Source organism: Lepus europaeus, chromosome 4 (genome assembly GCF_033115175.1).
Source record: "Lepus europaeus isolate LE1 chromosome 4, mLepTim1.pri, whole genome shotgun sequence".
NCBI classification, from domain to species: domain Eukaryota; kingdom Metazoa; phylum Chordata; class Mammalia; order Lagomorpha; family Leporidae; genus Lepus; species Lepus europaeus.
In genome coordinates this window covers 18222170-18238904 of record NC_084830.1, presented here as the reverse complement: position 1 = coordinate 18238904, position 16735 = coordinate 18222170, and the positions used below count along the sequence as shown (strand labels likewise).

The window sequence follows — 16735 nt, the reverse complement described above, 5'->3', positions numbered from 1 at the left end:
CCTTCCTCCACCCTTAAAATAGAGGGGATGTCACTGCCCCTCTCTTTAACAATTACAAGCAGCTACAGTGCTTTCTTTAAAAATCAATCAATCAATCAATGCACTCTCCACCCAGTTCTGCAGCGTCCCCAGGCTTCTGAAAAACACCCTGGAGTCGCCAGCCCAGCCTCTCTCGGGCATGGACTTTTGGGATTTCGGGAAATCCCAGCAGGTCCCTTCTGCTTCCCTAGGGATCACTGCGGGCAGCAGCTCCTCTGTGGCGGTCTGGCCACTGTCTTTTGGGGGAAGGGGTGCGGCACACAATGTTAATTTGTCAAACCCAGACGCGGCCGCGCGTTAGGACAGGCTTTGAGGAACAGCAGGGTCCTGCTCTGCCGACCACTCCGCTCCGCTTGCGAGCTGCAGCAGGTAAGGTTTAGTGAGGTTTAGTGAAGCACACAGCAAGGCGGGCGGCGCGGCAGGGACGCTTGAGACACCGTCAAAGCACCGGCTGGGACAAGCACGTGAAAACCAGGGAGTGTCGCCCGGCTCCAGGCTTCCACGTGAAAGTGAGTCTCTAGCCAAGGAAGAGGCAGAGGCCACAGTCCACCCAGGATGCTGAAAAATGCCAGGAGGAGTTCTGAGCCAGGAGATAACGTGACGCCTTGGCCTTGCTTCCCCAGCAGGTGGCGCTGTGGGGCACAGTTCCTCACTTTATGTGGTGCTGCTTAAAGGTGAAGCCCCAGGCCAACAACTCACAGCCCTAAGGGAGGACAGAGTGGTGCCACAGACACACCAGGAGGCATGCCACGTGCCCAGCTCCTGCTTTCTGCTACAGCTGGGACTACGGGCGGGGCTGGACCTAGCACCATCCGACTCCACACCGCAAACTGCCACCAAGCAGGGTCTGACGATTCGGCTTCAGGCTCAATACAAATTGAAACAGGGAAGCTGACAGTGTGAACCACTATGCAATGCTGGGACCCCAGCCGCTCGGGGAGATCCCGAGATGGGGGAGAGGGGACATCCCCACTGCGCCATTGCCCGTGAAGGAGCGCCTGAGCCTGGGAGGGAGGGGGCCACACCGGCCTCACTTGCGTGGAAGCTCCCCCCATCAACGCGATCACGGCCACTACCAGCACGGGGACACACTGCAAACCCGACTTGCAGCATGGCTCCCTTTGGGGAAGAACACATTACACCTGAGGTTGTCTCAGGTTAGGAGACACAGGGCTGTCCAGGCCACGGTCCTTTGGCCAGGGCACACTTACCTGGTTGGGGGCCTCCGGTGGCATGGGGGATGGCGACTTGGACTGGAAGGCGTCCTGGGATATGAACCCTGAGTCATGGGAGGACACGCTGGACAGCCTCACGGGGGCCTGCTGCGCCAGGTTGGAGCTGCGGTAGCGGTAGTGTGAGCTGGGCGAGTGCGAGTGGGAGCCGCTGGACCGGCTGTCGCTACTGTTGACACTGTTGAGGCTGCTGTGGGCGCCAAGCAGAGGGGCACCAGGGGAAAGACAGGAGGATGGTGGTAAGAAGGAGGGGACCGGACAACAGAGGGCGGAGGAGGAGGAACAACAGTGCAGTCGGCTCTCGCCTCGGAGAAGCAGCACAGACCAGAAAACACCACCTTCTCGGGCTAGCGAACCACAGGTTTGTTCGGATGAGCAAGAGAGAGCTGGAACTCAGGTCCCTGGCGGTGCAGTGCGGCACTCTCAGGACTGCAGGTGGGATTGGGAAAAGTCAAGCGCTGCCCACTCTGCCATTCTCCCTACCGCTGAAGCAGGGGAGCAGCTGTCCGTGACATGAAGACAGATGGCACGGACGTTGTCTGCTCACGTGCTTGCAGAAACCATGATCCTGGGGCAAAACCCACAACAGCTGGTCAGGGTGCCCTCCGATGGACAGAGTGGGTGCAAAGACCGAGGTCAGCAAAGCCAACCACAGGAATGGCCTCCCCAGGCGGCCGTGCCCTGGGCGAGCCTGGCCAAGGCCACTGTAAAGAATCAGCCAATCCGCTCAGTGCGTCTCTGGGCGCCTGCTGGATCCGATGCCTCCGTGGCTTTACCGTGACCCCAGGTGTTTCTCTGTTAAAACATCTGTGGGCCTGGCACTCGGCACACCTGGTAAGGGGCCGGCAGCTTTGGGGCAACCAAAGGCCATCCACGGGAAGCTGTTTGCTTCCAGACAAGAGGAACCGTAAGCAGGTTGTCGAAAAACGACTTGCACCCCGCCCCCACCCCCCGGCTGTTCTGCCCGCACTCCAGTTCTACTTGTAAGACATGTGCTCCACACTCTGTATATAACTCGGCTTACGAAAACCAGAAAACTGAACAGAGTCCCAGAGAAGCAGCCGAAGGGAGAAATAAACAACCCAGTCTGGGACTGAAAGTTTGTGGTTTCTGCTCCTAACCCTTTAGGCAAATCGTGGCAGTTATAACACAGCCAAGGGCTGTGTGTCTGTTCTACATTACAACAACTCGCTGCACGTGTTCAAACAGAAGAAAACACACGGGAGGAAATCACTAACCGCCACCCCCCGCCCCCAATCCAGGGACAATCATCCCGATTTTTGCTTCTCCCCCAAGTGGCCAGAAGAGGGCATTTGGGGACCGACAGCCGCTCCCAGCAACTCCACTCCAGCCACCTCATAGCTGACACTAACTGGGCAACAGGGTTTTCTACTCAAACTAAGGCTATAAAGAAGAAAAAACACCCCTGCTAGTAAGAGCAATTTGGGGGGCTACAAGGGAAAAAAAAACAAGATTTGTCATCTATACCCAACACACATTAAGTCCATGAAAGGTGACGAGAAACTAACCCTCATCTTCAGGGCACAGAACACCAAACCATCTTTTTTTAAGGCAGAGTGACAGAGAGAGGGGGACAGAAAGGTCTTCCATCCGCTGGGTCTCTCCCCAGATGGCCACAATGGCTGGGGCTGGGCCAGGCTGAACCAGCGCTCCAATAGGGGATTTCACCAGCGTGGCAGCGCCAGCACCAAGAGGTAGCACCTGAAGGATCCTGCTCAGTATCTACTGCACAGGCCGGAGCGCGAGAGGAAACGTCCACTCTGTACAGACACCGCCATAAACAGACCTGGTGGCTACCTCCCGCTCCTCCTCTCAGCGCCAGTTCACAGAAAGCTTGTATTCATTAGGCTTTCAGAGGTCAAAGACAAATATTAGCAGGAATAATATTCCAAAAAGATGATGCATGATGGTGTTTCCATCTATCAAGAAAGGGAGCTGTCGTGTGTGGGGGGGGTTGGGGGGGAAGCTGTGCCGGTTTGAGCCCTGGCTGTTCTATTTCCAATCCATCTTCTTGCTAATATGCCAGGGCAGGCAGCGGAAGATGGCCCAAGGACTTCAGCCCTGCCACCTATGTGGGAGAGCCAGATGAGTTCCAGGCTCCTAGCTTAAGCCTGGCCCAGCCCTGGCCATTGTGGCCATTTGAGAAGTAAACCAGCTGATGAAAGATCTCTTTCTCGGCCGGCGCCGTGGCTTAACAGGCTAATCCTCCGCCTTGCGGCGCCGGCACACGGGGTTCTAGTCCTGGTTGGGGCGCCGGATTCTATCCCAGTTGCCCCTCTTCCAGGCCAGCTCTCTGCTATGGCCCAGGAAGGCAGTGGAAGATGGCCCAGGTCCTTGGGCCCTGCACCCCATGGGAGACCAGGAGAAGCACCTGGCTCCTGGCTTCGGATCAGCGAGATGCGCCAGCCGCAGCGGCCATTGGAGGGTGAACCAACGGCAAAGGAAGACCTTTCTCTCTGTCTCTCTCTCTCACTATCCACTCTGTCCAAAAAAGAAAAAAAAAAAAGAAAGACCTCTTTCTCTCTCTCCGGGCTGGCACTGTGATGCAGCAAGTTAAAGCCCCGGCCATATGTGTGCCGGTTTGAGTCCAGGCTGCTCCACTTCTGATCCAGCTCCCCGCTAACGCGCCTGGGAAAGCAGCAGAGGGTGGCCCGAGTCCTTGGGCCACTGCACCTATGTGGGAGACCCAGAAGAAGCTCCTGGCTCCTGGCTTCAGACTGGCTCAGCTCTGGCCATTGTGGCCATTTGGGGAGTGAACCAATGGATGGAAGACCATTCTCTCTCTCTCTCTCTTTCTGCCTCTACCTCTCTTTGTAACGCTTTCAAATAAATAAAATAAACCTTAAAAAAAAAAAAAAAAGATTGTGTGTGTGTGTGTGGCTGTCACTCTGACTTTCAAATAAATAAATCTTTAAAAAAAAAAAAACCACTTTCCCAGTCAGCAAGCCCAGAATGTCTTTCTAAAAGAAAACTGCTAGACAGCAATTTTGCATTTGGTAGAAATATTCCAAATAACTCTGCCTGTGCTCCAGCGGGCACTAGGATTAGTTAACAGTGGCGGTGGCGGTGCTGGTAACGGTGGCTGACAAAGCAAGAATTTCATTTACTTTCTGAAACACAAGACAAAATTGGGGGGGGGAAATGAGGACAATTGTTTTGGCAACAGTGAGATCAGCTCAGATAAGAACCCCCGTGTGCACCCTATATTAGTTCTTTCAGTTTTCACTGCTGAGCAGAAAAATCAAATAAGATCTTATAAAATGACAAAACCCCCATGAGGGCCGGCGCCGCGGCTCACTAGGCTAATCCTCCGCCTTGCGGCGCCGGCACACCGGGTTCTAGTCCCGGTCGGGGCACCGATCCTGTCCCGGTTGCCCCTCTTCCAGGCCAGCTCTCTGCTGTGGCCAGGGAGTGCAGTGGAGGATGGCCCAAGTGCTTGGGCCCTGCACCCCATGGGAGACCAGGATAAGTACCTGGCTCCTGCCATCGGATCGGCACGGTGCGCCGGCCGCAGCGCGCCTACCGCGGCGGCCATTGGAGGGTGAACCAACGGCAAAAGGAAGACCTTTCTCTCTGTCTCTCTCTCTCACTGTCCATTCTGCCTGTCAAAAAAAAAAAAAAAAAAAAAAAAAAAAAAAAAAAAACCATGAGTGCAAACTGAGAGCAAGCAAGCTACATGCACCAGTTTATGGGCTAATGGGTTTTGTTTAGATTTACATATTTTATTTATTTGAGAGGAGAGAGAGAGAGAGAGAGAGAGACCTGCCATGCACTGGTTCACTCCCCAAATGCCCAAAACAGTTGGGGTTAGGCCAGCTGGAAGCCAGGAGCCTTGAACTCAATCAAGTGCTTGAGCCATCACATGCTGCTCCTAGGGTGCCCACCAGGAAGCAGGATCAGAAGTGAAGACAGGACTTGAATCCAGGCACCAGGATACGGGAAGTAGGCATCCCAAGCAGCATCAGGACCACTGCACCTGCTCCTAATGTAGGTTTCCTTCTGATCCAAAATTCATGCAGAAACCAAAGAATGGGATTGAGGTGACCATGGCGTTCTTTGAGCTATCGATCATCTCACCATTTCCTGCCTACAAGGGGCCATTCTAGGAGACAGAGATCGGCTCCGCGGCTCACAGCAGCATGGGAAAAACGCGGAGCAGAGCCCGGCTTCACTCACCTGCACACGCTGGACTTCCTGGACATGGTGGTGCTGGGTGAAGAGGGCGGCGTCTGATAGGACCAGCTGTAATCGGAGCCCTTCAAGTCCAAAATCACCTGCGGGGACAGAGCCGGCTGGGTGAGCGAGGTGCTGAGAGGGAAACAGGGCTCCTGGAGTCGTACCATAAAATATTCCAGAATATTCCAAATCATTGGAGTGCCCACCATACCACCAAAAGGCTGCCATCGTGGTGGGTGGGAATCAGAGCAAAAACTGCCAAGTTTAAAAAAAAAAATACTTTTTCAAATCTAAGAACCATACTCCCAAACTTTCAATGTGATAATCTATTCAAGACAAGTAAAACTTCTGATTTGTGCGGGGGCGGGGAGGGAAAGGAAAACCATGAAATATCAGTTAAAAAAAGAGAGTGAGAGAGAGATGATCACAGTGGCTCATTAACAACTCAGAGGAACCATCACGCCCAAGGCCACAAGACTTCCGTCCTGTTGCACCACAGGGGTGATGGTGGTTTCTGGACCAGGGGATCTTGCATTTTAACCATTGGAGACTTGCTGGTCATTTGTGCTCTATTCGACAGGACTAGAACCTTGAAAACCCCACAGGATCAAGAGCAAGGCAATCTGTTCACCATGATTGCTGTGTCCGTCTGCCGGGCTTGACCAAGGGCCATTTGGGCACAGGCCAGCTTCCGTTCACTTACGGGCACTCAGTCATGCCTGTTTACTCCATGGATGCACGTTAAGAGCATCTCCACAGAACAGGAAAGACAGGCTCCAAATATATCTTCTTCCCAAATGCAGGTGGCCAGAGTTGCACACAAGGGGCTAAAGCCAGCATGGGATTCGTCAACTGTCCCCCCAGATATGTCCCTTCCCTCTTGATGTATTGGTACTATCACACAAAGCAAGTGAGTAAAGCACTCCAAAAGTCATCTTTTCACAAGACAGAGAGATCCTCACGCGTTAGTTCACTAGAATGGGAGCAATGGAGAAGTTGACGGTGCCAGCCAGAGCACATGGGTTCATGTCCCCATGAGGGTCTATTTCTAGAAGGCAGGTGAACACAGTGCTGAAGAGTGGGGGCTCTGGACCTTGATGGCTTGGTTCACACCCCAGTTGCACCACTCACTACCTAGTTGGGCGACTTCACCTCAGTGCCCTGGCATCTTCCTCTTCGTAAACAGTACATGATATAATAGGGGAGATGGGGACTACATAGAGGGCTTAGAAAAGCACCCGACACGCAGGGTACTGGCTGAGATGCTCACCGTATGCTGCGAAGGGCGAGGGGAAACATCGGGGCCTTGCACATCTACCTGATTCGCTCCCCACTGAGTGCTTACCCCAGGACTCCTACCTGTTCGCTGGAGGACGGCAGTTTGTGAGGGTCCATGGTCAGGCTCTTGAGGTCTTCCGAAATAGTCTGAAGGTGGGTGATTTCCCCTAGCATTGAGATTTCTTCTTCCTGAAGGCAAGGAATTCAGAACGTGTTATTATCACGACTGATTTACCTCGCTCTCTTGCCCCAGCCAGTTTTATTAGGCTCACTGTATAACCCCTGTAACTATTCACAAAAGGCACCCAGTGGGTCTCTGCTGAAGGTACTACAAAAATTTTTTTTATATATATATTTTTTCTTTCTTTCTTTTTTTTTTTTTTACAGGCAGAGTGGATAGTGAGAGAGAGAGAGAGAGAGACAGAGAGAAAGGTCTTCCTTTTTGCCGTTGGTTCACCCTCCAATGGCCGCTGCGGCTGGCGCATCTCGCTGATCCGAAGCCAGGAGCCAGGTGCTTCTCCTGGTCTCCCATGCAAGTGCAGGGCCCAAGGACTTGGGCCATCCTCCACTGCCTTCCCGGGCCATAGCAGAGAGCTGGCCTGGAAGAGGGGCAGCCGGGACAGAATCTGGCGCCCCAACCGGGACTAGAACCCGGTGTGCCGGCGCCGCAAGGCGGAGGATTAGCCTGTTAAGCCACGGCGCCAGCTAAAAATGTTTTTTAAAAATAAAAATAAACCGGCCGGCGCCGTGGCTCAACAGGCTAATCCTCCGCCTTGCGGCGCCGGCACACCGGGTTCTAGTCCCGGTCGGGGCGCCGGATTCTGTCCCGGCTGCCCCTCTTCCAGGCCAGCTCTCTGCTATGGCCCGGGAAGGCAGTGGAGGATGGCCCAAGTGCTTGGGCCCTGCACCCGCATGGGAGACCAGGAGAAGCACCTGGCTCCTGGCTTCGGATCAGCGCAGTGTGCTGGACGCAGCGCACCGGCCGCGGTGGCCATTGGAGGGTGAACCAACGGCAAAGGAAGACCTTTCTCTCTGTCTCTCTCTCTCTCACTGTCCACTCTGCCTGTCAAAAAATAAAAATAAAAAAATAAAAATAAAATAAATAAACCGATCTCCCATCCCAGCGGCGTGATCTGTGTGCGGGAGACAGTGGTGAGTGCACACGTGGGCCTCGTGGTGGTGCCCACACTACCATTGCACACAGCGGTCTAACCGGACAGCCCCGTCCACGTGCTGACACCCCACTCCACAGCGGCTCAGCTTCAGTGGCTGACACGAGATGTCCTGGTCCAGATCTCTGCACCAGTATTCACGCGTGTGTGCTCCACAGGGGCTAACTAGCCCCCTTCTTGTTTTTGTTTTTTGCCAGCAAGTGGAAAGTAAGACAGGGCAGGGAACTATGGAGGAAACCTTCCATTCACTCAGCAAAGGCCTGAGCTGGGACCGTGGGCCTGGGCAAGCACTACCCAGGGAAAAAGTCTACACTTGGGGGAACAACTCGAATACAGGCCCAAGTCAGGGCAGTGAGCTGGGGCCTCCTAGCAACTGCCGAAAGCTTGTGTTAGAAGCTCTGCATTGCAGTGTGCAAATAACTGAGGCTGCTCCCACTCCCCGACACTCCTCCAGTGTTCGTCTCCCGGTCACACCATGGTGCTCGGCTCTGCTAGCCAGTCTCAAAACCCCGCAGAGGGCACCGGGTCCCCACCTCGAGTTCTGGATTTCATGGGTCTGGGTTAGGCTCGAGCACCTGCATCTCTAACGAGTTTCCAGGCCTGGGGACCCCACTTTGAGAACCGCTGCACTAGGCCTCGTGGGCTTGGGGAGAAAAAAGCCAAGTGGAACAGGTGCGCTAGGAACCGTGAGCAAGGAGCAGGCTGCACGGCCATCAGCCGCTTGGAGAATCCCGGGCCCAGCCTCATGGTTCCCGATGTATAGCGGACACTCAGTGCCTCCGTGTGGATGGGTCAGGCTACAGGGGAAGCCTCCTCCACACGGCGCTTAAGCCATCAGGAACCTTCCACCACTTACGATCACAGGCCGCAGCATGGAGATGAAGGTGCAGAAGCGGCCGCGCTCCTCGATCAAAGCCTTCCGGACCGCCTGCTTCTCTGTTTCTTCCAACAAGAGGTACTTGTCGTTGACGTCCTGGAGCGCGCTGTCCAGCTGGGGCTGGATATCGCCCCTCCCTGCAAACACAGAGCCCAGGTGCGGCCGCTGAGCTGCCAGTCTGCACCACTGCCCGGGCTGCCCAGGTCCTGGCCGGAGCCAAACCCCCATTTCCAGGACTGAAAATGATTTATTTATACCCAAATAGGACTTCAGGTGGGTATTTTTCTAGGACCAGACATTTCCAACTTCCAGTACCCAGAGGGCACACTGCTGATTTATTCCTGACAAGGAACATTTCCTGGGCTGACTTCTTGCCTTGTGCAACCCCAGGGGCCTTCTGCCAACAGAGCAGAGCCCAAGACCCAGACCCAGGCAGTGTTCTTTCCACCTGGGACGCCCCAGAGGCTCAGGGACGGAGGAACAAGGTGAGGCCCTTAGGGACATTTCCAAAAATGGGCACAGCTGGCTTTGCTGGGGTCAACCTCCATCAAAGAGCCTCTGTGTGGGCAGAAGTTCCTGCCCCTGCAGACAAAGGGGCCCTGGAAATCTTTGGCAGCTGATTAACTCCCTAGAGGAGGATCTGAGTGCTCCTCCTGGGGGGAGGGGAGGCCCAGTAACAACAGGACCCACAGTCAGATCTCTGCAGGTGCAGAGCTGAGCCTGGCCACGCCCACAGACCCTGCGTATGTGGGGCAACCATTCTAGAAGTGAAGACAGAGTGTTAACCCATTAACAACTGCAGAACAGTGTCCACAAATGGTGTTTGTAAATAAAGCTTTATGAGGACACAGCCATGTCCATTCCTCGACACCCTGGCTACACCTGCTCTTGCTACATCGGCAGAGTACATAGGACACAGACTCCACAGCTCCAAAACTAAGGTGATCTGGCCCTTTGTGGAAGCAGTCTGCTGCCCTGGGAGACAAACGTGAGCCAACAGGCCCTGCGTCGGAGGGAGCAGCTACTGCTAACCTGACCCGTGGGTGGGGACAACAGGGTGACTGCAGGGGACCCCAGCTCTAGATACCTCCACACTGGGCTCCCCACGCCGGGGCTTCACCCATCACTGAAACCTGATACAGAATTTCCAAACTCCTGCGGGGCAGGGTTTTCCCGGCACCCCCTTCCACACAATGTCATGTGCGTACACAGCAAGTGCTTCATCACTGTCTTTGATGGTTCTAACACGGAATGTGGGGTCTGGAAAGGTCCCTAGCAGTTAGGCACTCCAAGCTGTGCTTGTTTCAGCAGAGGTCAGGCCATGGAGAGACTTCAAGGTCACAGAGGAACGTATGGAACGGAACAGAGGCCACACAGCCCAATTCCCCTGACCATGAATTTGTGCCCCTGCCCCGCTGTCTCAGGCTGATGGTGACTTCCTCCTCCTCCGAGGATGCAGCCTGAGCAGGAACCTCCCTAGCCCCCTGAGGCACAGACGACATGAACTGCCGCGCGCGACGTGGTGTGAAGAAAGAAAGGGTCGGGGGCAGTGCCCTGGGTGTGGGAGTGAGTGAGCATCCTCCACTTCCTCCCACGAGCACAGGACACTTTGGGGCAAGTCAGCTGGTCAGGCTGGAAGAACATCGCAGTGGAAAAGGCAGACAGATTTCAGTAAGGAAGAGCCACTGTCTGGGCAGGGAACAAGTTCTAAGATAACACCTAAGAGGGAAATCACACACAAAGAACACCCTAGAAAATGCCTTGGACGGCCAGGGAATATGGTGCACGCACCTCTGTGTCCGTGAGTCCCCCAGTACAGACAAATGGCATGGATAACAGTGGTGCAGTCCATGCTGGCGTTTTACCCAACAGTGACATTCTATGTACAATTTGAGCCATTTCAGCACATTTTCAAGGTGGCCTGCTCACCTAGTCTCCCCTCTAGTCACCATCCACCTCCCAGGATTACTCTCTTCCATTTCTTCAATTTCTTCACAAGGATGTAGGGAGAGCCGCCTCCAATCCCCGACCCCAGTGTTAACCTTGCCACCTGAGCCACGGGTCTCACAAGTTTTTAGTGTACAGGAAAGCTACAAAAGGACTCTCTCCCATTCTTGGGGGACTTGCCAGGAGCAAATGATCTGTCTCCTGCAGCCACAAGCTCAACGGGTGGAGGCTGGGCAACGCCAGTGCTGGGAGCATTGTGGGGTTTTCTCTTTTCCTATTTTAAAACCCTGGCTGGGACAACGAAGGTGCACATGCTGAATGTGTGCACGACGCAAAGCCGCGGGGAGCAGGGCTCTGGAACCGTGTGAACACCACTGCTTCGATGCCACCCGCAGAACGGCGCGGCCACGTGGCCCTCGGCTGCTCTCCCACTTGCCTGCTTGATGGTCTAATAAACAAATACGAATGGCTGTAGACCCAATCAGCATGTTCCTAACTCTGAATTAAAGCAAGATTAAAACTCTTGCTTACCTGAACCTGCTTGGATATGCTCCAATTAGGATGGTAGTTTTTTTTTTTTTAATAACATTTTAATTGTAAGAAATCATAAGTTTGTGTTTTTACTTCCTTATACAAATTATAAGGTACATGTCCCACCTGTCATTAGTAACACTTTTTTTTTTTTTAAAGATTTATTTATTTGAGAGGCAGAGAGAGAGAGAGAAAGAGAAAAAGAAAGAGAAAGTCTCCCATCTGCTGGTTCACTCCCCAAATGGTAACAATGGCCGGAGCCGAGTTGATCCAAAGCCAGGAGTCAGGAGCCTCTTCTAGGTCTCCCACACAGGTACAGGGGCCCAAGGAGTTTCTCAGGCCATAGCAGAGAGCTGGATTGGAAGTGGAGCAGCTGGGACTCCAACTGGTGCCCATATGGGATGCTGGCACTGCAGGTGGCGGCTTTACCCGGCGGCTTTACTTTATGCCACAGTGCCAGCTCCGTAACACTGACTTTTAAAAATATATCTACATAGAAAAACAAAATAAATGGAACTGAGTGTTATCTAATTTGATAAACACAAATTTAAGTCATTCTGTGATTAGAGCAAAGTTATTTTAAATACATATTATGTTACCATTAAAAATGTTCCAAGGGTAGTATGCTAAATTAAGTATAAACTGTAATGATTACCATAATTATAGTAAAAAAATTTCCATTCAGGATATATCATAACCTGAAAATACAATGTTTATTTCTTAAATGTACTAACACAATATATAATTATATTTAAATAAGCAACTGGAAGAAATTATTCCATGTCCCAGATGGATATAATGGTTTTAAGACACAGTAATAGAGTTCTCTATACATTTAGGGTTGTACTGGCACTGTTTTAGCACAACCATCCCTCGCTACTCATGGGGGAGAGGGGTTGGTTCCAGGACCCCTGCAGATACCAAAATCCTTGGATGCTCAGGTCAATTAAAAAATATTACATTTGCATATTATTTACACACATTCTCCTGTATACTTTAGTACGTAACAAAATGTCAGTGTAGTTGTCTATTGAACAATGACAAGAAAAAAATGTCTGTCCATGTTCAGTACACACAGTTTGGCACTCCAGTTAAGATGCCCCTTGGGAGTCCTGCCTTCCACCTGGGAGTGCCTCGGTCCAAGTCCCACCTCTGCTTCCAATTCCAGCTTCCTGCAGGTGCACTCTGAGCAGCAGGTGACAGCTCAAGTCCTTGGGTCCCTGCCACCCATGTGGGAGACCCAGACTGAGTTCCAGGCTCCTGGCTTCAGCCTGGCCCAGCTCTAGATGTTCTGAGCACTTGAGGCGTAAAACAGTGGATGAAAGAGATCTTGTTCTCTCTCTCCCTTTAAAATTAATAAGCAAAAGTTCAGACAAGTTTTTTTCAAGTGTTCCCAAGCCTTGGTTCGTTGAATCTGCTGATATGGAACCCAAGGATACAGAGAGCTGGCGTACAAGACCCATCTGTTTTACTCCCGTCGGCTGTGTTAAGAGGGCCTTGCTCCCACACAGACTTGAGGCCGTCCATGCTTATAGGTTCACCTCTGATACCCCCACACCCACTGAGGACTATGGTTTGGCCTTGCCCCCCCCCCCCCCAAGGCTTCAATCTATTGAGATTTAAGCCCCATTTTGAGATACAAAGAAAGCAGAAACTTAATCCAACTCTGGAATTTAGTGCTGGGCCCTCTGGGAGATGAGAGCAGTTAGGGAGGGTCGTTAGGAATGAAGCCCCCATTGGATCCTGGTGGCTGTAAATGGGGGCTCCACCCGAGGGGCTTCCTGTCTCTTGCCCAGTGATCCTCTGTACCACGCAGGGGCTCTGCCAGACGAGGGCCCCAGACCTTGCCCCCCAGAACCATCAGCAAAGTAAACCTCTTTCCTTCATCAATTTCACCCCAGTCCCTCCTCCTCTCCTCTCTCCCTTTCCTCCTCCGGGGCCTGGGCACCATGCCGTCTGCACAGATACACTCCCGCCTCCCCACCTGCCTGTCCACCCTGCAGGTCTCAGCTAGCTCTGCCCGCGTCGGGGAAGCCTTCCTCCACTCCCCCCAGATTAGGGTTCTCTGATTTGATTTCAGAAACTCCTTATCCGTAACCTTCCTGGCCCTCCCCACAATTCCATCTTAGTGTCTCCAGTTACTGGACGGATGTCCGTCTCCCCTACGAGGCGGGAAGCAGACACCACGTACATTTTTTGCTCAGGACACCTGCCTGGAGACAGCAGGGACTCTAATATTTGGGAGTCAAAGAGGCACTGAATTTGCCCACTGGCCTCAATCTTCGTGCCCTTAAACAGTCTAGAGCTTCAGAACCAGCAAATTCCAGCCCCACCAAGCAGCCAAAGGAGGAGGACTTGGATGCCTTAGATGAGCTTTCCAGACAAAATTCCTGGGCACAAAAAGTGCTTTTGGCATGGTCTGTGAGTTCTAAATCATCCCTGGTCTTGAGAATCTCTTTTTTCCAGGTCTCCATTGTATTCACGCTGGGGAATTCTGATGCCAGGAGTCCCCCGGGGGAAATCTTAGGATGATTCTCTTTGCAGAAAATGCTCCTGAGGCCAAGCATGGTGAATGGACCCAGACAGCATCCTCAAAGAGGAAGGAATGCTTTTCTTAATTAAGCAGCGAGAACCTGACAAAGATTTCTGGAGTGAAATGAAGATCCCGTATCAACTTCCCCAAAGTTATACTTCCCTTAATATTAGCATAAAGATTCAAGGCAGGAATCAATAATCCCGACAGGTGGGGAAACTGAGACTCAGGAAGACAAAAACTGGCGCACGCAGGGCCAGAGTGCCAGCGCTGGGCTAGTTGGCGAAGGCAGCCACAGCCATGTCGATTCTTCTCGTTCTGGAGTCCAGGTTCTGTGTGGTTCCTGCTCACAGGGAAGACACAGATGGTGCAAACAAGCTGCCGGGAGCTCAACCTGCTTTGCTATAACAGCCCGATCAAAAAGGCCAGTCAGGGGTTTGAGCATTCCCTGGCCCCCTCAGGCTCTGGACACACACGCCACAGCCCGCGAAGGACGCTCACACGGGTGATGTGAGCGCAATGAGTTCATTCAGAGGAAGCACCTGGAACAGCGTCGCGCACGTGCCGAGTACCCAGGAGGCCTCAGGCGCCACCAGCCGCTGCCGCAGCCACTCTGGAGCTATGGAGTGGGCTGGGCTATTTTTTTTTTTTTTTAAATCAGACTTTTAGGTCAAAGTCTACTTTGATGTAAGGAACTGCAAAAGATCCCCTAACTCCTTCACTAAAGCTGGGGGTCTGCACCATCAAGATTTTTCCCTGGCCCCTGGGTACGAGGGTTTGGATGTGTCCTGACCCAGTCGGAGGTGCTGGAGGCACAGCCTTCCAAAGGCAGTTAGGATTAGATGAGGGTGGGCCCCGTTACGGCACCAGAGCCCTTACCTGAAGAGAAGAGACCCCGGCCAGCACTCTGGCGCCGTCTCACCAGGGGCTATGGGGCTTCCCGGCTCTCACATCCATGAGCAAAGCACACCCCTGGGCGTTGTACACCACCCAGCCTTAGGTGCTCCGTGACAGCCACGGAAAGCGGCCGCAGCGCTAGGCCACGGGTGGGGAGCCGTTTTTCTGCTAGGGCCATTTGGATATTTATAACATCATTCCTGGGCCATACAAAAGTGTCAGTTTAAAATGAGCCTGCCACAGATTCAATGAGTTTCGAGTCCTGCCTGTGATGCCTTGGCAGGGCCGCACCAAATGATTTCACAGGCCTTATACGGCCCACGGGCCAGGCACTCCCCACCCTGCCCCAGACAGCAAGCGCAGGTTAAGAACAGATAACTCAGGGAGCTAGAACACTGTCTCCCATTGAGCCAGGCTCAGCACCTGGAGTGTCAGAGAAGCCCCCATCTCCAGGGCACTCCTTCCTCTTTGGTGAAAGCCACACTCCACGCCCTGCCACCGGGTGCCTGCTTCAGCAATCTCAATACTCCTTCGGCCCCTCCGTCTTTCACTCAGGTTCCGCCTCTATGGTTCTTGAATCCACCCACCTCCATCCATCCTGAGCCTGACTACTGCCATCTCGTTTCCGGACAACAGCTTCTTGCTAACTGGGTCTTCAGCTAAGGACACGGTCAACCCCAATAATGCACTGTCAGGGCAGAATCTTCTAGAAGCCAGTAAGTGTTCAAGGGCATCACCAGAGTCCCTCAATAGGGCAAACAAGGCCACGATCTGGTCTCTATTCCTCTCTGTTCCTGGGGGAAGAGGGACGAGCCACTCACGCAATGGCCTTGGAATTAGCACGCGCTTCCCTCTTCCAGCGGCGTGGGAAAAGCCCTGCTTCTAGCCCGAATTGACATCCTCGGCATAGCACCGCACACTTCACTTCCATCCTCCCCCAGAGAACTCCTCAAACCCCAAGGCAGTTGCCTAAGTGTCTGTAGCCATTGTTGAAGCTCAAAAAGTACCCACGTCTTGGCACGTAGAGTACTTGGACCAAAGTGCACTGGACGTGCTCAGAGCCACAGCCTCACTGACCTTTTCCTGCCCTCACCCCTCTTCCTCCCCCAGAGCCAGTCAGCATTCCTCTTCCCCAAGGCCAGCCATAAAGCTTACAAGGATCACCCGGCCCTTGCCCCGCCCTTCTGTCTTGGAGCTGCCCTTCAGAAGTTCCTGCCCTTCTCTGACAGTCAGACCCTCATTCTACAAGGGCCCCGCCCCGCGCCTGGCAGGAAGGAATGCAATGTCAAGAGACCCCGGAGGAATTTAACCTGACAGGCTTTGCAAGGTCGCCCCATTCCGGCTGTTAGCATCAGATCCTGCCCTCCCCTGTCTGAGCACACTTCTGCACCCAGCTGGCCTTGCTCGTGGAACCTATAACTGTAACAGACACCCTCCCTCGTGCCTCTGAATCTTCACTTCTGAGGGCTCCCGTGTCACTGATGGACAGCGTGCCCTCGTTACCCTGCCTCTCACCAGGTGTGGCCCTTATGATGGAGAGGAAAGGTATCGTCGCTTTCTGTCCCTGCACCAGCCTCATCTGCAAACCCCAGGAGGGCATGACTGTGCACTGTCCATCCCCGTATCCCCAGCATCTAGCACCTGATAGGACATCCACAGGCTCCAATCGCTGTTCAATCAATGACCCAGCCATGAATGCCAACTCCAGCTCCCAGCCACACTGGTTCTCCTTGTGCCTTCACACACACTCTCTCCTCCTGGAACCCACTGTCACCTCTCATTCCACCCACCCCATCTCTGATTTCAACTTTTAAGAGTACGTGCAAACACAGCCGTCTCCGGGAACCCTCGGTCTCCTTCTCCATACAGACACAGCGTTGTCTTCACAACGAAACAGAAGCTTCTGTTGTCTTGTCACAGCTGTCTGTACGCGGGCAGAATGCTGTGGAATAATAAAAATCCACAGACATCTGGTCTTGCCCCAGTTCCCCACACAGAGCTTCAAAGACCCCTGGAATCTCTTGGAAGACAG

General features: G+C 53.2%; 1 protein-coding gene across 6 annotated transcripts in view; it reads right to left on the bottom strand.

Moving 5' to 3' along the window:
- MTSS1 (MTSS I-BAR domain containing 1) overlaps positions 1–16735 on the bottom strand; it is a 171348-nt gene that overhangs the window by 8311 nt on the left and 146302 nt on the right. For all 6 annotated transcript variants that reach the window (XM_062188005.1, XM_062188009.1, XM_062188006.1 and 3 more), the window contains 4 exons: positions 8775–8932; positions 6828–6935; positions 5469–5566; positions 1251–1461 (listed from right to left, as the gene is read on the bottom strand). In XM_062188005.1, coding sequence (XP_062043989.1) covers positions 1251–1461; positions 5469–5566; positions 6828–6935; positions 8775–8932 — 575 coding nt within the window. The remainder of the gene's footprint in view (positions 1–1250; positions 1462–5468; positions 5567–6827; positions 6936–8774; positions 8933–16735) is intronic.